The sequence below is a fragment of the Sus scrofa genome, chromosome 17, assembly GCF_000003025.6.
Source record: "Sus scrofa isolate TJ Tabasco breed Duroc chromosome 17, Sscrofa11.1, whole genome shotgun sequence".
Lineage (NCBI taxonomy): Eukaryota > Metazoa > Chordata > Mammalia > Artiodactyla > Suidae > Sus > Sus scrofa.
In genome coordinates, this window is record NC_010459.5 from 50804033 (window position 1) to 50823358 (window position 19326).

Genomic DNA, 19326 nt, shown 5'->3' on the forward strand with positions numbered 1-19326 from the left:
TCCTTCTTAATATCACAGACACTAAATTCTCCCTTTCTGGAGTGCTGTCAGTTGAGGGCCAACAAGAAACCGCCAGCTAGAAGCTGTGATTACTTCTAAGACTGTACTGTCCTGCCCTTCCCATCTTCCCTCCAGTGTGGAGCGTCACTGGCTGGACACACTCTGAGGCAAGGAGGGGAGACTGGATTGGGGCAGGAGGGGCAGGTGTTAAAGTGGAGGAAGTGGCTGGCACGGCTGGGGGATGGGCTATGACCTCCATATTGGAGAAGGTGCTAAAGACACAGAGCGAAGGCTGTGAAGAACCTGAGTGCCAGAGGTATCAGTTCAAAGGCATGGCTTTACATAGAGAAACAAGTCAAGAGACATACACAGATGCATTTCCTAACAACACCCCAGAGGCGGTGGCTCTCAGATCTTGGTTTCTAAACGTGATCTGTCACTAAAGAGCATCAGGGCTCCTTGGAGAAATGCTGAATCCAGGACTGGAAAGGGAACATCTCTAATTTCCTTTCACTGCTTTCGCCCCTGCCAAGTTGTGTCCCCTTCTACCGCTTCAGCATTTTCCATAACCTTCTGATCACTTCCAGTTATTCTCGCAGTCCAGTTTGTAGGCTGGTTTTATAAAATGGACCACCTTAATGAGCATCTTCTAAAATTAAAACACAGCCACTAGCTCACTCCACAGCCTGGCCAGAAGGAAATACTGCACCTTTACTCTGACAGCGAAGGCGTCTGAGGAAGTGACCGGGAAGCCCCTCTCCTCCTATTGGTCATTTCTTCAGGTGACAATGTCAGGTGCACAGGAGAGGCGCCTCCCTTCACCTTGGTGCCCACACGTCTCTCCCTGGCAGCGGTGCCCCCCACACCATGCTTCCGTGCCCTCACTCACATCTTCCCTTACTGCGTTAGTTACTGCTCAACAGGACTGAAATTCATTAGTAGCTGTTTATTGATCAATGGTTTGATATAAAGTTATTTCAGAGCTTCAGAGTTTTGCCCAAATGGAATCACAAGCATTACAAAGTTTTTTCTTAAAAATAACAAAAGGGGACAGGTTGGGAGGGACCAACCTGGCAGTAGTGGCATTGGAGAATAAATTAACAAAAAAAATTTAGTATTACCATTTATTGGTGACAAACACTTAAGTTTTACTTACATTCCATGGGGAGAAAAAATGGAAGCAGTACTTAACTCGCAAGGCTACCGTGCTCTTCATCTGGACCATATGCAGGACCTCGCTGCACACGTGTCTGTGCACAGCAACACAACATCCAAAGCAACACAGTTAGAGATAAACATGGGTCATTCTTTTCAGCCCTACATGGAGATGTAATCAACAGTGTAAAGCACTCAAGGAAGATCAATCTGCAGTTGTATATGTGCTACATGAGATCATATCCTGTAGTGTAGTGAAAGCTCTGTGTCCTCAAGAGTCATGTACATACACACAATTTTTAATAGTCTTTGAAACAAAGATCAGAGTTCATTTGTTTGTCCTGCTGCATAAACAAAAATAAAATAGAAAAGGAACCAGATGATCGTTTAAAGTTTAAAATTCCTAAACTGTTCAATTTATACAACTGTGGGAGACTTCACCAAGGGTTCTGAGAAGTCCAGGACTGTTTCAGCTAAACCAGAGGCCACACAATTTGCATCACTGAAATGGTCCTGGGCAGGTCCAATGAAGTAAAAACGTATAACCACATACACATGGATATGATCTTTGCCGGTTATGTTACTGATAAAGTCAGTCTCAGACAAGTTTCTAAACTGTGCTATGTAACTAGATACAATTGAGAAACTCTCAAATGAAAATTTATATAGTGTCATTTCAATCAAAAGAAAGTAATGAAACTAAGAATACATATCTCTTTTGGAAGAGAGCAGTGGCAACGGTGTGGGTACCGCGGGAGGTGGTGGGCCAGAGCACGCCAAGAAGGTCAACTTGCGCTGAGGAGGAAGCATCTGATTTTCTCTGGTGCTTTCAGACTAAGGCCTCGCTCCAGTGTGGGTGTCCAGGATTTGTCCCAAAGTGTTTGAGTGAGCCAGTTGAGGAGTCGTGCTTTCTGCTTCTTTCACACAGCAAGGAAAAAAAAGAACCCCAAAACCAAAAAAAACTACTAAAACCAAGCACTGAGGTGCCTGGGGTACGGACCTGCTGGTTTCCCAGTGGCGCCAGGGCTGCCTGGCAGGCCCGCCCCGCCCCGCCCCCAGCAGCAGCTACTCCTGTTGCCGCCTTGGTCACCACTGCTGTCTCCAGTCCTTTAACCATCATGTCTCTCGGCCCACTGGAGGTATCAGAAATTCCAAATTTTCAAAGCAGTTTCAATATTTTCAGTATATATGTTGGGATTTTTCAACGGTTCATGTGGCCATAAGGTTCAGCACCTCCCACACCTTTAAGGAAAAGGAAAAAAATAGAAATGACCCAAGTTTTGAAATTTAAGAAAAGTAAGCCATATTAAAAATAAAATTAGCAGACACAAGTCTAATAGCCCAGGCCCCAGTTTATGATAACTGGATTAAAGTTTTCCCCAATACACTACAAGTGGAAATAGCAAAGAAGAGAGTGAGTGTGTGCGTGTTTACATAATATGTCTATCGGACATTATCTCGGGGGGGGGGAGAAGATAAGGAAAGAAATATATTTGCACAAAGAAACATGGGAAGGGAACACAAGAAACAATAAAAATGTTATCTCTGGGTGGAGAGAATGATATAGATGAGGACTGCATGAGGGCAAGATTTAGCACTGGGTACACCTTTTTAAAATAAATCTGAGCCATGCGAATGTTACTCAAAATTGGAGAAAAAGAGCTCTCTGCTTAAGGAAGGCTTTCAGAGGAATGACAGAGTGACTGAGATGAGTGTTTCACCAGTGAGCACACGATTTGAATTTAATGCAAAGGAGGAACAGAACTGCTTTTCATATAATCGGCTGACTCACACAGACATTGGTCCATTTCCTGTTCTTGGCATCTCTGTATTTTGTTGGTCCAACTCAGACAGCAACTTTAAAATGTTCAGTGCAGCCTAGCAGGAATGGAGAGAAAAGTTAAAACACGGCACTGTTCAGGACCACGGTCAAAAGATGCTGAATGAGGAGGCGAAGGATTCTCCTACTGCCCCACAAAACTGGTGTTCTCACTAAATAACACTTTCTCATGTTTAACTTCTTAACCAAAAATGTAAAAAAAAAAAAAAAATTATCCAGGAGCCACTGGTGCAGCGGGTTAAGGATCTGGTGTTCTCTCTGCGCAGTGGAGAGAACTGTGCAGAGAACAGCTGTGGCTCAGGTTCAGCCCCTGGCCTGGGAACTTCAACACGCCACGGGTGTGGCCAAAAAGAAAAAGTTGCGCATGGTTATCTCACTGAACCACAACCTCTTAGTTGTATACGTACTGCCTTCTAGTATTTTTAATCTTGTGGTCACCAGCCTGTACAAAGTTCATATCCTGCTATAAAATAACAGAGGTTGTGGAATTCCTGTCATGGCACAGCAGAAACGAGTCCGACTAGGAACCATGAGGTTTTGGATTCAATCCCTGGCCTTGCTCAGTGGGTTAAGGATCCAGAGTTGCTGGGAGCTGTGGTGTAGGTCACAGACATGGCTCAGATCTGGCCATGCTGCAGGCCAGCAGCTGTAGCTCCAATTAGACCCCTAGCCTGGGAACCTCCATAGCTGTGGGTGCGGCCCTAAAAAGACAAAAGACAAAAATTAAATTACAGTCTATCATAGAGTTCCCTTGCAGCTCAGCAGGTTAAGGATCTGGCACTGTCAGTGCAGTGACTTGGGTCACTGCCGTGATGGGGTTCTATCCCTGGCCCAGGCATTTCTACATGCCATGGACGTGGTCAAAGAATAAATTTAAAAAAATAAAAAAGCCTACCATGGTTCCTTGTTAGAATGCATTACTTTCAGTGACATTAATGTGATGGATGCATTATACTCCACCAGGTGAATATGCCAGTCTGTGTAAATTAATCAGTTCCTTTCCTTGGTTTGTAATATTTCTTACAACAATAATTTCATCTGAACAGAACACCAAAACAAGGGGCTTTTTAAGGTGCCAACACTTGGCCCTGCTACTCCTTGTTTCAATAAGAAATGAACTGAATACAGCATCTGGAGAGGGTCCAGGATCCAAGTCTCCCTGCCAGGTCAGCAAGGGAAGGGAGGAGAGTTCTGATAAAGAGTGAGAAGTTAAGGCAGTAACCGAAGAAAAAAGGCTTCCGACGTAAGGAATCTGTGAGACCAGCCACTGTCAGAGTCTAGAAGAGGGCCTTGCCTGAGCCAGCGCACCGTGCGGGAAACGTACCATGTCGTGGCAGGACTCCACATCCTTTCCAATACCATGGCTGATCAGGGGCGGCTGAGAGGAGCAGTTGATAAGAGATACAAATTCGTTCTTGTTGTTTTTGGGGAAGTCTTTGTATTCAACCTAAAGGGGAAAAGAAAACCAAGGCAAGGCTAGGGAAGCGGGGAACGGGACAGGGCCTCGGCTCTGGGCCCAGCAGACAAGACTCCTCTCTCCCTGGAGTGACCTGGCTACACCAACTCCGGCTCAACAGGCACTAGAGACTGTCGGAGGGGCCAAGAGGCACCTGGGCTGAAGGCAGGTTACCAGGGCCCCAGTTTGCAGAATCTTCTAGGAACCTAGATTCTACTTAAAAACCTTCCTCTGGAAGAAGCCATGTCCTTCCTACCAGGCAGAAAGGGCCAGCACAAGGAGTCTGTGCTCACTGAAGTCTAAATGTGTAACTACCACCGAATTAGAGGCTTTGTTAATATGGTTGGTCTGGATTGTTAAAATGTTACTACCAAAGGTTGAGGATTCTCTTACCATCCAGGCTTCCACTACCTTCCACAGCAGCACCACCCCCCTCCCTGACCTCAGGACCACCCTTGACCAACCGTCCCCAACCATCCCCCTGGACAAAGATTTTGATTTAAAAAAAAAAAAAAAAAGGCGGTGGAGTTCCCATCGTGACTCAGAGGAAAGAAACCCGACTAACATCCACGAGGTTGTGGATTCGATCCCTGGCCTTGCTCAGTGGGTTAAGGATCCTGCATTGCCGTGAGCTGTGGTGTGGGTCACAGATGCGGCTTGGATCCCACCTTGCTGTCACTGTGGTGTAGGCCGACAGATGTAGATCCAATTTGACTCCTAGCCTAGGAACTTCCAAATGCCGTGGGTGCGGCCCTAACAACAACAACAAAACCACAAACGAGGTACTCAGATCTGCGAGGAAGCAGAGATGACTGCACTGAGGTACAGGACACAACTCAGGCCTCACAGTTACCTGGAATCCCTGGACTCTGGAGAGATAGTCCAGCTGCTCGGACGGTCTCGTGAGGGGTCCATGGGGTACGTGGCCTGAAGAGATGTTATTCTTTAAAATGGTCTCGGCTGTAGGCGAGGTGCCCCCATACAACAATTCACGGGCTATCATGGCAGTTACCGTGGCCTTGGCAGGATTTGGAGCCACCCTTGTGAAGTCTTTGGTGTGATGTCCTTGACTGACCCCTACGGCCTGGGCAACCTCAGGCACCATGGGAAGAATTCCAGCAGGCAGCTGCTGATGACTAAGATAAGGCATCCTAAACTCGTCCTCTTTATTGCCTGGAGAGGGAGGGACACACGACAAATCAACACAAGTCCACATGTGCTGTCTGGAAAGATGTACAATCCCACACCGGCCCTCTCGGCACAGGGCTCATGCAGGCCCAAGACGGATGCTCGTTTACTGGGAACCACGTGAAGCCCAGGATCACACTCAGGTCAAGACAGGTTAACATCACACTTACTAGTCCCGTTTTCATCCCCAGAGCCAGGTTCAAAAAAGGTTACTTTTCTTCCATCCCCTGGTTTCTTTATGGGTGTCTTTAAAAGAAGAAGAAGAAAGGCAATGACAAAAAATCAAACTGTTGAAAAATTAGTGATTAGCTCCTGCTGTCCAAAATGACACAAATTCCAACCAGCAGTAATGCTGGTTTTTAAACCTTTTTTTTTTTTTTTTTTTTTTTTTTTTTTGCTTTTTAGGGCCGCACCCACGGAGTATGGAAGTTTCCAGGCTAGGGGTTGAATCAGAGCTACAGCTGCCAGCCTACACCACAGCTCATGACAACGCCAGATCCTTAACCCACTGAGCGAGGCCAGGGATTGAACCTGCTTCCTCAGGGTTCTAGTCAGATTCGTTTCAGCTATACCACGATGGGAACTCCGTTTTTTAAACTTTTAAAACACAAGGGCAAATGGCAGAAGTGCCCTCCCCCAGAGCCAAGGTACCGCTCTGCTGGTGCTGCCGGACGTCCCCCTGGCAAAGCCTCCTGCCTTCTCCCAGCACATGCCCTCAGTCCCATCAGCTGTCCAGGAACAGCCTCTAACAAAGGGGACCTCTGCTCTGTGCTCACGAGAAGACAGGGGGACATTTAACCAGCAGCCGGAACATGTTAGACCGAGAGAGCTGACCAAGAAAAAAACTTTTAGGTTGAAGCTAAACAAAGACTACCTCCTGGAGCACATGTCCAACTAAAAGATAAGGTGACATATCCAAATACAGCACACGTGGGGGGAAATGTTACTAGATAAATAATAATAAATGTTACTAGATAAATAATAATAAATGTTACTAGATAAAAGTTTTGCCAAACACAAGGTATCCTTTCTGAAAAGGCAAACTAAACTTGCCTATTTTGGAATGAAAAACCCAAAAGCCAAGTCCAGGACCACTACAGGTTCTCTGATGAGTGTCTGGGATCCCAGTTACTGGCTATGTGGCTACAGATGATGCTGTATCTCTCTACTGATAGGACTGGCAGACATGAATGAATCAGGCCCAGTATTTTCAAGTTTATCCTGGAAACAAGGTCAGCCAAGGGTTTCACTGAGGGACTGTTTACCAATCTTGGCGTAAGTGCAGTTTTTCAATACAGGATAATTTAACACTCAATTTGTACAAGAAAAGAAATTCCCAAATCTATAAACTGGATCACACTGGCTCAGTGTCCCAGAAAATCCAAAGCCTGATCCACAACAAATGAACGCCTACAGTTGATGAGTCTTTTTTCTATGCCTCACCCTAAGAGCACAAATGATAATAGAATCACACTCTCATTAAATTCAAGTCCAATTACACATCATCCCACAAATGGGGAGGAGCAAGCTGCCCTCCAGCAAAGCATCCCAGACCACAAAGATACTGAAACAGTAAGCACTTAACCCAGAGCCCTGCCTGGAGCCATGGACATGCAACTCCCCTTCTGGGCACAGGGCAGCTTTAGGCCAGGAGGAGGAAACTTAGCCCTAGAGGAGCCAGAGTCCCCTTGGATGTGGTAAGTCACCTTGCAATTAGCAATTAGGGCAAGGACAGAGTGCCCCAAGCAATCACCTTCTCCTCGGATTTGAGGGCTGGTTTGGTGGGCTGAGCCTGTGGGACTTTGAAACCAAGGATCTCCAGCATGTTCTCGGCTGCATTGCGTTTCGCCACCTTCTTATTGGTGCCGGATCCTTCTGCAGTGTGGTTTCCCACCTTCACCTGCAAAAAGAAGTGGGACTCAGATCGGTGCCTAACCCTTGAGAATAAAGATCAGTGGAGAACTGACAGGCTGGCAGAAGAACCCAAAATGGTCAGAAGCTGGATGGCTTAACACTGGTGCCCTAGAGCTGGCTTGCACCCGACTGCAAGATTCTATTATGAAATATTCAGGAAATTGGAGCGCTAGCTGTTAAAGGTACTTTTTTTTTTTTTTTTTTTTTTTTTTTTTAATTTCGCCTGCAGAAAATGGGGTAAGTTTCTAGGCTAGGGACTGAATCCCAGCTGCAGTTGTGACTTATGTGGCAGGCAGCTTAGGCAACAGATCCTTTAATCCACTGTGCCGGGGATCAACCTCCCACCTCTGCAGCATCCTAAGAGACCTGGTCAGATTCTTAACCCAATGCACCGTAGAGGGAACACCAAAGGTAGCTATTCTTAAACAGTCAATGATATAAGCTTGTAGTTAAATACATCATTTTAACAGAGGTGATAAGTACTTGAAGCTCATCGCTTCCTAACTGGACTCCGTTTTACGATGATGCATCACGCTTTGGAGGTTCTTCACCCCTGTATGTGCCTGGTGGCAACATGCAGTTACACGTCTCTCTCCAACTCTGTGACCAGAGGAAAAACGGCCACGGTGGAAATACTTACACCACAGAAACCTGCAAATACTACGTATCAAGGATTAAGCTGTTCTGTTTTTTTCCCCAAGCCTTTTTTCTTTTTTCTTTTTCAGCCACACCCACAGCACAAGGAATTTCCTGGGCTAGGGATCGAATCCAAGGTGGAGGTGTGACTGACACCACATCTGCAGCAATGCTGGATCCTTAACCCACTGTGCCAGGCTGGGGATCGAACCAGTGCCTCCACAAAGACAAGCCAGATCATTAACCCACTGAGTCAACAGCAGGAACTCCTAAGCTGTTCTGCTGATTGTCTACTCTTAATCTTAGGTGATGGTGAAAAAATTAATAATGCAGATTAAAGATCTCTCTTGCGGCAGTGAGTTAAGGATCCAGTGTTGGCATTGTAATAGCTTGCATCACTGCTATGGCAAGGGTTCAATCCCTGGCCTGGGAACTTCCACAAGCTGTGGATGTGAACCCCCACCCCCCCAAAAAAGCCTAAAAAACTGAAACTTAAAAAAAGGGGAGGGGAGGAGTTGCTGTTGTGGCTCAGCGGTTTACAAACCTGATTAGTACCTAGGAGAATTTGGGTTTGATCCCTGGCCTCACTCAGTGGGTTAAGGATCCTGTGTAGCTATGGCTGTGATGTAGGCCAGGATCTACAGCTCCAACTAGACCCCTAGCCTGGGAACTTCCATATGCCATGGGTGTGGCCCTAAAAAGCAAAAAAAAAAAAAAAAAAAAAAAAAAAAAGGCGTTCCCATTGTGGCACAGCAGAAATGAATCTGACTATGACTAGTAAACTACGAAGTTGCAGGTTTGATCCATGGCCTCCCTCAGTGGGTTAAGGATCTGGCATTGCCATGAGCTGTGGTGTAAGCTGCAGACACAGCTTGGATCCTGCATTCCTGTGGCTGTGGTGTAGACTGGCAGCAACAGCTCCAATGCAGATCCTAGCCTGGGAACCTCCATGTGCTGCAGGTGTGGCCCTAAAAAGCAATAAACAAATAAAATAAAAATAAAAAACTGAAACTTCCAGTCTCAGAAAATTATTTGATTCCGCAAAGAAGCCATTCATTTATATCATTTAAAATAAGTGAAGTCCTGACATATCTTTGTTGTTTTACTTCACTCAAGCTAACACAAACAGAATTCTCAGCTGAGACTCCCACTAGTGCCATGCTTGTTTGACAATGACATGAGCAAACCTCCCTGCTGAACTGGACAGGAATAAAGCACTCATAGGCATCCCCTTTTATAGCAATGCAGGATCCGAGCTGTGTCTGCAGCTTACACCACAGCTCATGGCAATGCCAGATGGCACACTCAAGCTTCAGGTGTGTGATGTTCACAACAAAGAGTATTACGTCCTATTGGTAAACTGTGTGTTCCACTTCCTTCCTATCAGGAACGAGCAGGTATAGGATGTGTGCATACATGTGCACACATCTCCACACACATCCTCCTCCCAGCACACTGCCTCTCCTAAGAGCTGGTTGTAAACACATTCCAGTACCCATCCCTGCTTATAATCTTCCAAGCCAGTCTTGACTGCAGCCCCAAACCAAAAGCCCTGGGATACAAAAGAGAGTCAAGGAAACCTTCCCTGGCCTGTCAAGAGGGGCCTGGGGTTGAATCCCCCATTGGCATCTACCAGCCATTTAATCCTGGGCAAATCACCCAGCCTCTCAGCAAGCTGCACCCCCTCTTGTACAGTGAAAGGATCATTCCTTTCTTGCCCTCTAACTGGGGAGGTGAAATACAGCCGGCTACCTGATGGTGCTTTCTAAGTGGTAAACTGCTACAAAGAGTTAAGTATTCCATTTTTCACCAGAGAAGACTACTAAATTCAAATTATAATAGATGCTTTATATTTTATCAAACTAGTGAAAAGAACAATATAAGCTTTCAAGAAATAACAACAAAAAATGTCTCCCCACTACTCTTCTAAGCGGCCGAGGAGGGTCCAAGCTCCCACCTGCTGGTGCAGCAGCACATGTGTGGAGACAGGCACACGCCTTAAGGTGTCAAATTACTGCAAGCAACATGGTCTTCATAACAGTAACCTCTGGGGGCAGGGAATGGCCCATAAGACCTGGCCTCCTGGGAAAGGCCCTGGGCCTCCTCAGGCCCTGAGATGGGGGGCAGTCAGAAGGGCCGCCCACAACCCCGCAGACCCACCTGCATCACAAACTCCCGGCGGCGCGGGAGGCCTCGCTCGGTGAGGAGCAGGTACTCCGGCTCCTTCTCCTTTTTCGCCTGCTGGATCTGGGCCAGTCTGCTAATGGGGTTCATCCCCTGGCCATACTCCTGGGTGCTCTGTAACTGAGGAACAATTAATGTAGAAACCATGGGCCACGTTAGTCACAGAAAGGACCTTGCCAATTCAGAGAGCGGGACATGACAGCTGATACTTGTATGCTGATACTGCAGATGCAGCAAAAAAAGAAAAAAATCCAGAAACCATTTAAAAAAATATATTCAAGCATTTGAATATGTTCAAGGAAAAAACCCAAGAATTCCAGTTACTTCCTGGTGGCCACCTTCAATGCCAATAAATCCTTACCCACTCACCAGTAAGGACTGATTCCAGGATACACTAAGTGGAAAAAGGAAATTACAAAAGAATACACCAACTTTCATATGTATAGAATGCTAACTTGTAAGAAAAATTTGGATTTTGATACAACATGAAACTACATATTGACAATCACAACAGAACAGTTTCTGGCATTCATGGATGTCCCCAAAAGGACCCTGTCCCTTCCTAAGGAGGGCGGGGGATAGTGTAATTTTCCACAGGTCCATTCGCATGACTCAAAAATCCAAAAGAGTAAGAAGGTATACAGGGAAACTCTCACCCCCTCCCGGACATGTCTCTGCCCAGGAACCTCCTGCCTGTGCAGAACCGTGCAGCGGGCAATGAGACGGAAGCAGCACAGCGTAACTATTCACCCCACAGATGGGCACTGCGGCTACCGACAGGACATGCCCCCCTCGCCGCGCTCACATCCAGATGCGCGTGTCTGCCTGCAGGGTCTGCACTGAACCCAACACAGCGTCCCTGTGGTTGCGAACCTGGGGCTTCCATAAGCGTGGCACAAGGTGGCCCCTGAAAAGGCTCCCATAGGTCTGGTGTGTGAGTGCCAGCTCCTGACCTCTCGTGCCAGCCTTTTAAGGCCCCAAATATCTTCAGGCAATGAAAACGCCCTGTGTTCGGACAAGTTCTTACCCTGACTATAGACTTTGTTTTCTTTTTGATTCTGGGCTTCACTCGCTCCACTGTAGGCAGAGGTGGTAACTTCTTCAGCTCCTCAAGAACAGCTATAGCAGCGTTTTTCTTTGAAATCTTCTTGCTCTTCCCTTCACCTTCCCCTACAAACTCCCCAACTGACACCCTGGTCACAAAGCTCTTCATGTGGGGTGGGCCACTCTCCCGGGCGACCTGTTTTAGAGGGAAAGACTGAGTGAAAGCATGATAGACACTCATTACCAGCTGCAAGGTACACTGGTTAGCTCACTACCTCACACGAAACATAGGAAAGGGGGCACTAAGGAAAAGACCCACTAAATAGATAACCCTGAATGCTTTTTCTTCCCATTGTCCCGCTCTCCAAACTGTTAATGTTCTCAAAGCTGATGAGTCCCAAACAGTCAGACGTGGAACAGAAAAACGCTCCTACCCACCCACAAACTGTCCTGAGTTTATAGTCTGCTCTCCTACCAGGGTAGAAAGGAAGGCCCAGAGATAAATGTGCTACAAAGAGTTTGAGTTTACTATTTGCTCTGAGCCTCCAGCCAAGATGGAGCTTATTAAGTACTGGCTTCTCTGCAGCTGCAAAAGGAATGAGAACATCTCCAAGCACTTAAAGTGATTTCCAGTACATGGTAAGTAAAAAAAGCAAACTGCAAAAGAGCATATATGGCACCCTAACTTCTGTGTAGAAAAAAAGACATACATATATAAACGTACACGTGTATGTCTATATGCTTACTTTTTTACAAAAAAACAAACTCAGGAAGGCGAAAGCAGAAACCAAGCCAAGCAGTCTCCTAGAGCAGGGGGAGGGACGGGGGTAGAGAGGGGACAAGATGACACTTCTGAGTATCGCTCTGCATAGTTTTAACTCTTGGAACCACTCAGTGTTACACATACAAAAACAGAAAAATACGTCAACAAAGATGGGGAAAAGCACTAAAATGGAGTATGAACAGCAACCTAACTACATAGAAAAATGATTACATAATCACACATCAGGAAAATATAAATCAAACCCAACATACATTAGCCCAGACACCCTGGAAAAGAACAACCACATTAGCAGACACACACAGCCAGATTTCAAGACTTGGTATAAAGCTGCAACAGTGTACAGAACAAGAAAATGCCCTTTCTCTAAAGCGCATCATGGGGACAACTGGCAGTATGTGACTACAGGATATACATTAGTAACAGCAGTAGAGCAGTGCTAAATTTCCTGCATTGACAATCAGACCACAATTATTTAAAATAATGTCCATGTTCTTAAGAGACACATATGAAAATATTAGAAGTCAAAGGGCAGAGTTCCCGTCATGGCTCAGTGAAAACGAATCTGACAAGTATCCATGAGGATGCAGGTTGGATCCCTGGTCTTGCTCAGTGGGTTAAGGATTCAGCACTGACGTGAGCTGTAGTGTAGGTCGCAAACTTGGCTTGGATATGGAATTGCTGCGGCGGTGGCGGTTGTAGCTCTGATTGGACCCCAAGCCTGGGAACCTCTATATGCTGCAGGTGCGGCCCTAAAAAAGACAAAAGAAAAAGAAAAAAAAATATATATATATATGTACATTTACAGAGAAAGAGAAAGCAAATGTGATAAAATGTTAACTAGTGGCAAATCTATGTGAAGGATACATTCACTCACTGTCTTGCCTTTGCAACTTTTCCACTGAATGTTTGAAAATGAAATGTTTGAAATATTTCAAAATAAAAAGTTGCAAAGATAGGTAGGAAAACTGTGTGAGCCCAAGAAATGGCTGTGCTGTGCTCCCAAGGTGAGAAGGGGAAGCAACTCCAAGAGTGGCCTCGCTGCCCTGCCAAGGCAGGGGTCTGCTGGGAAGGGCCCCACTTGCACAGGCACCTGCAGACTGACCTCAGAGCCTTCTCAGCACCCTCCTGCCCCGACAGCCTAGATCCCAAAGGTTCCCTCCCTCAACAGCGCTTCAGCCTCCTCAAATCTGACTTGAAAATTAAGAACAGCTACGCTGATGGCTCACTTCACATTCAAAGTCCATCCTGGCCCCTCAGCAACCATTTTCATTGTCTGCTCACATAATCATCCCGCCAATCTACACCTGCAATTTGACCTAGAACGTCTTTAGTGTGATCAAGTTACAACTGCCTCCCAGTGACTGTCAACGGGCAGCATGTTTTCTAACTAGGAGTTCCCTCTGTGGTGCAATGGGATGACTGCAGTGGCTCAAGTTGGCACAGAGGTATTGGTTGGATCCCCACTCTGGTGCAGTGGGTTAAAGGATCCAGTGTAGCCACAGCTGCTGGTTGGGTCACAGGTGTGGCTCAGTCTCAATCCCTGGTGTGGGAACTACTATATGCAGCCACAAAATTTTTCAAAAATTCTAACTATGGATGGAACTAGAGAATCTCATACTGAGTGAAATGAGCCAGAAAGACAAAGACAAATACCATATGATATCACTTATAACTGGAATCTAATATCCAGCACAAATGAACATCTCCTCAGAAAAGAAAATCATGGACTTGGAGAAGAGACTTGTGGTTGCCTGATGGGAGGGGGAGGGAGTGGGAGGGATCGGGAGCTTGGGCTTATCAGACACAACTTAGAATAGATTTACAAGGAGATCCTGCTGAATAGCATTGAGAACTATGTCTAGATACTCATGTTGCAACAGAAGAAAGGGTGGGGAAAAAACTGTAATTGCAATGTATACATGTAAGGATAACCTGACCCCCTTGCTGTACAGTGGGGGGAAAAAAAAAAAAAACTAAAATCACATACTTTATCAAAAATAAAGCTGTATAAATTTTTTCTGAAAAACTCTAAGAATGGCTCCTGTCTTCTATTACACACCCAAACCCAGCAGCCTAGGAGACATATATTACTGTCAAAAAACAAACAAAAAAATTCTATTCATTTACTCAATACATATTTCCCAAGCATCCAATGTCAGGGAATCTTCTAGGTGCCAGAGACAGAACTGAGGGGGAAAAAAAATAAAAACTCTTGCTCAATCTAATAATGGAAGCTTTGATATATGAGGGCTATTTACTACAAGTACTCATGATGGAGGTTCCTGTCGGGGCGGAGGGGAAACGAATACGACTAGGAACCATGAGGTTTCGGGTGTGATCCCTGGCCTTGCTCAGTGGGTTAAAGATCTGGCATTGCCATGAGCTGTGGTGTAGGCTGGCAACTGTAGCTCCGACTAGACCCCCTAGCCTGGGAACTTCCATAAGCTGTGGGTGTGGCCCTAAAAAACAAAAACAAAAAAAACAAAAAACAAAACCCAAAAAACCATATATGTATACACACACACAAGTACTCATATTAAAAAATTCAATGCTATTGCCTATACACAATCTGTCATGTTTTAAATTATTAGTTTAAGAGATATTCACCACCCTCAGAGGGCAATCCCACGATTTCTTTTGTGATTACTTGACAATACCCTGCAATATGTGACACATTCCTACACAAGTTTGAAGCCAAATCTAAAACCCAAATATAAGTAGAGGTGGGAGAGAAGCAATCTGGTCCGCAAACCCCAAAAATATAAAACGGTAATCCCTTATTAGGGTTCCATAAAGTTCTGTGACTCTCATGCAGAACAGCAATTAGTGTGAGCAGGTGACAAGCTCCACAAGGATCTAGGGCCCTAGCCCCAGTGTCACCTCGTAACCCTTAGATGATCTAAGAAGCCAGGCAGATCCCACTGTCACTGTCTTTGTACCCCCTTCCTCAAATCTTAAAAAAAAAAAAAAACCATTCTTGGAGTTCCCTGGTGGCCTAGTGGGTTAAGGACCTGGTGTTATCATTGCAGTGCTTCAGGCTGCTGCTCTGATGCAAGGTTCAATCTCTGGCCCGGGAACTTCTGCAAACCTTGAGTGCAGCCTCCCCCCTCCAAAAAAACTTGTGCCACACTAATCTCAGCAGGAGGAAAAAAGTACTCCTTCCCCTTCCTGCAACAGCTTCCTAGAGAGACCCTGTAACTTCTTGGGGTGAAGCTCCCACCTAGTTCCCACCGAACAACTAGCTCTGTCATTCTGTATTCTCCTGTCTCATCTCCTCCAACTCCCTTCTTCTCACTCACCAACAGAGGGTGAAAAGCTGGAAGGGATGTAGGGCCAGGTAAGATGCCAACCCTAAATCCATCTGGTACTCTGCACTCTTGAAGGGGGACAATATAAACTGGTCTTACCTGCCAGGGCAGGGTTGAGATAAGTGGGGGAGATGCAGTTAACTCTGTGATCCAAGGGCAATTCAACACCCTGACCTGTGCCCCATGATAGAAAAGTAAGCACTGCCAGGTTTTAGGTCAAAATCATCATCAGGCAGAGTTCCCATCGTGGCTCAGTGGTAACAAATCCGACTAGTATTCATGAGGACGTGGGTTCAATCCCTGGCCTCGCTCAGTGGGTTAAAGGATCTGGCATTGCCCATCAGCTGAGGTCACAGATAAGGCTCAAATCTGGAGCTGCTGTGGCTGTGGCCAGCAGCTGCAGCTCCAATTCTACCCCTAGCCTGGGAACTTCCATATGCCCCAAGTTTGGCTCTAAAAAGCAAAAAAACAAAAACATCATGCAGCTGATGGATTAATAAGCACTGTACTCAGGAGCCAGTTTAAAGCACTAGCACATAATAGGAGAAGGTATATATTTCATGAAAGTCAGATGAAATTTAGGGACTACTTGAAACTGCAAAAATGCTACAAAATTATTTCACAGGATAATAAATATCAGGTAGGCTGTTCTTATAAAAAAAAAAATATATATATGTATGCCAAAAGAAGTTTATAAGCCACTTAAAACTGTTTTAAGCAGATGTTCTACCTCGAATTACATTCACCTAAAGTGACAAATATGTGAGTTTAAAGTTTTCTGAAGACTATCATGGCACAGAGGAAATGATCCAGCTAGGAATCATGAGGTTTCGGGTTCGATCCTTGGCCTCAATCAGTGGGTTAAGGATCTGGCATTGCCATGAGCTTTGGTGTGTGTTGCAGACATGGCTTGGATCTGGCGTGGCTGTGGCTGTGGCGGAGGCCGGCAGCTGTAGCTCTGATTCGACCCCTAGCCTGGGAAACTCCATATGCAGTGGGTGCAGCCCTAAAAGCAAAAAAAAAAAAAGTTCTCTGAAAACTAAACAGATACTCTTCGTAACGTCGAAAGAAAAATAATTGATAAAGAAATCCATTAAAACACATCCTTCCATAACCAAGCACAGAAGTCAAAAGAATTTGCAAAGAATATGCAAAAATCTAGGGAAACTTTAAAAAAACTCCTCTTTACTAATAATTCCAGCAAGATTTTTTTTTTGTCTTTCTGCTATTTCTTTGGGCTGCTCCCACGGCATATGGAGGTTTCCAGGCTAGGGGTTCAATTGGAGCTGTAGCCGCCGGCCTACACCAGAGCCACAGCAACACGGGATCTGAGCCGCATCCGCAACCTACACCACAGCTCACGGCAACGCCGGATCGTTAACCCACTGAGCAAAGGCAGGGACCGAACCCGCAACCTTATGGTTCCTAGTCGGATTCGTTAACCACTGTGCCACGACGGGAACTCCTAATTCCAGCAAGATTTTTAGGGACCATTTAAAGTGATTCTTTTTTTTTTTTTTTTTTTTTTTTTTTTTTTTTTTTTTTTTTTTGCTTTTTAGGGCTGCACTCGTGGTATATAGAGGTTCCCAGGCCAGGGGTCCAACTGGAGATACACTGCTGGCCTACGCCATAGCCACAGCAACATTAGATTCGAGCCGTGTCTGTGACCTACACCACAGCTCACAGCAGTGCCAGATCCTTAACCCACTGATCGAGGCCAGGGATCAAACCTACAACCTCATGTCTCCCAGTCGGATTCGTTTCTGCTGTGCCACGATAGGAACTCCCTAAAGTGATTCTCAATATTTTGTGAGTATCAGATGCTTTTGAGAGTCTTATGAAGGCACGGGACTCTCCCTCCAGAAGAATACACTTGTGAATATAAACACGATCCCATGCCGAATGTTTTTGTTTTTTGTCTTTTTAGGGCTGCTCCTACGACATACAGAAGTTCCCAGGCTAGGGATCTAATTGGAGCTACAGCTGCCGGCCAACACCACAGCCACAGCAACTCCAGATCCGAGCCATGTCTGCGACCTACACCACAGCTCACGGCAATGCTGGATCCTTAACCCACTGAGTGAGGCCAGGGATTCAACCAGCTTTCTCATGGATACCAATCAGGTTTGTTACCACTGAGCCATGATGGGAACTCCCCTGCAGAAAGTTTTAGAAGCCTCATGGAGCTACTGAGGCCATGCATGGATTGTCTAGAGATCCATGGCTGCACTAGAAATAAATATTGCTTTGCTAAATATAAAGTTTCAATCTTAAATTTGAAGGTTCACATATATTTGATTATCATTTCAATGTTATTTAGGAAAGATACAATTCCAATGATGAACGCCAACATGTAAAATAAGCTTACCTCAAAATTCACAGGCAAGTTCCGTTTAAGCGCAATCTCAAACACTTGACTTATTTCAGATTTATTGAGATTTTCTTCTTCTGATTCTCTTCCATTCACCTAAAAGAGTAATAATCGTTTAGCAGTTAACTCTTAGTAAAGTTGTCAGCATCCCAGATGTGATGCTAAACCTTAAAAGCACTGAATCTACGCTTTATGGATTGAACACTAATCGAGTGAACAGGGCCACCATGTGTTAGTCAAACTAAAAAGTTAAAAAAGAATCCTGGAAACCTAGGTGATGACTCATTAGGGGAAGGGAGGACGTACAAAGTCTAGATCATATGAAAGTATGAAGGGAGCTTTTAAAATAAACTGAAGATTAAGCTCTGAACAGCCAAAAAAAAAGGATCCTAGGAGTTGCTGTTGTGGTTCAGTGGTTTACCCACCCGACTAGGAACTGGGAACTTCCATATGCTGTGGATATGGCCCTAAAAGACCAAAAAAAAGGGGGTCCTATCCAACTTTGGTCAGTTTGTACCTCATAAATTCCCCAACAATAATCCACACAGAACAGGCCTTTGGGAATGAACCAGACTAATAGTGACGCAAGGAAAGGGACTCCAGAAGCCTCCCCCAAGATCTGGAAAAATTCTACGTATGGAGGGTTTAAGTGGGACACAGCAAGAACAAGTCTCTCCACCTAGGTGTGTGGGTTTCTCATTCAGATAAAAGGTCCCTGGAAACCACTTTTTAAAAAGACGCAGTGGAACAATTACAAAAATGCCATGTGTCTCATACTTAACTGCTGCTGGGCAAAAATGCAAGGTGCAAACTAATCAAGTTCCTCACACAAAAGCTGAGACTCCTGCCTTGTGACAAGGCTCACGTACATCCCTCCCCTGGCTGGGATTAAAGAGGGGCAGAGATCTCTCTGCAGGCCAATCACATGGATTCTATTCTACACTGTGTGGCACTGATGAGAAACGAGATAAGCTCAGGAAGAGCAACAGCTGTGTCCTTCTTATTACTGGGATTCTTTTGTCAAAGATCAGAATTATCTGACAGGAATCTATGGCGAGAATCACTGAACAGGTAAAGTGCGACACTATCTAGGATTTGATCTGTTGTGCATTCCTTAGGTTTATCAGGTAGATCCTACAGCTAATATACGAGTGATATTTTAAACTATAACTAAAAAAAATAAAACCTGGAGTTCCTTTTGTGCCTCAGCAGTAATGAACCCAACTATTATCTGCACAGAGGCTGCTGCTCTGATTCGACCCCTAGCCTGGGAATTTCCACATGCCACAAGTGCATTAAAAAAGCAAGCAAACAAGCAAAGGAGTTCCCGTCGTAGTTAACAAATCCGACTAGGAACCATAAGGTTGCAGGTTCGATCCCTGGCCTGGCTTAGTGAGTTAAGGATCTGGCGTTGCAGTGAGCTGTGGCATAGGTTGCAGACAAAGC

At 45.3% G+C, this 19326-nt stretch overlaps 1 protein-coding gene across 45 annotated transcripts in view; it reads right to left on the reverse strand.

Annotated features, from left to right (window-relative positions):
• STAU1 (staufen double-stranded RNA binding protein 1) overlaps nt 927-19326 on the reverse strand; it is a 98197-nt gene continuing 79797 nt past the window's right edge. For 13 of the 45 annotated variants that reach the window (XR_002339885.1, XR_002339895.1, XR_002339884.1 and 10 more), the window contains 7 exons: nt 17878-17976; nt 11401-11631; nt 10350-10493; nt 7393-7539; nt 5810-5885; nt 2948-5624; nt 927-2397 (listed from right to left, as the gene is read on the reverse strand). Coding sequence is in view for 24 of the 45 variants with exons in the window: in XM_021077517.1 (XP_020933176.1) it covers nt 1990-2083; nt 2948-3033; nt 4320-4442; nt 5305-5624; nt 5810-5885; nt 7393-7539; nt 10350-10493; nt 11401-11613; nt 17878-17976 (1302 nt within the window). In the remaining 21 variants the exon portion in view is untranslated. The remainder of the gene's footprint in view (nt 2398-2947; nt 5625-5809; nt 5886-7392; nt 7540-10349; nt 10494-11400; nt 11632-17877; nt 17977-19326) is intronic. The other 32 variants (XM_021077514.1, XM_021077504.1, XM_021077513.1 and 29 more) reach the window with 10 other exon arrangements.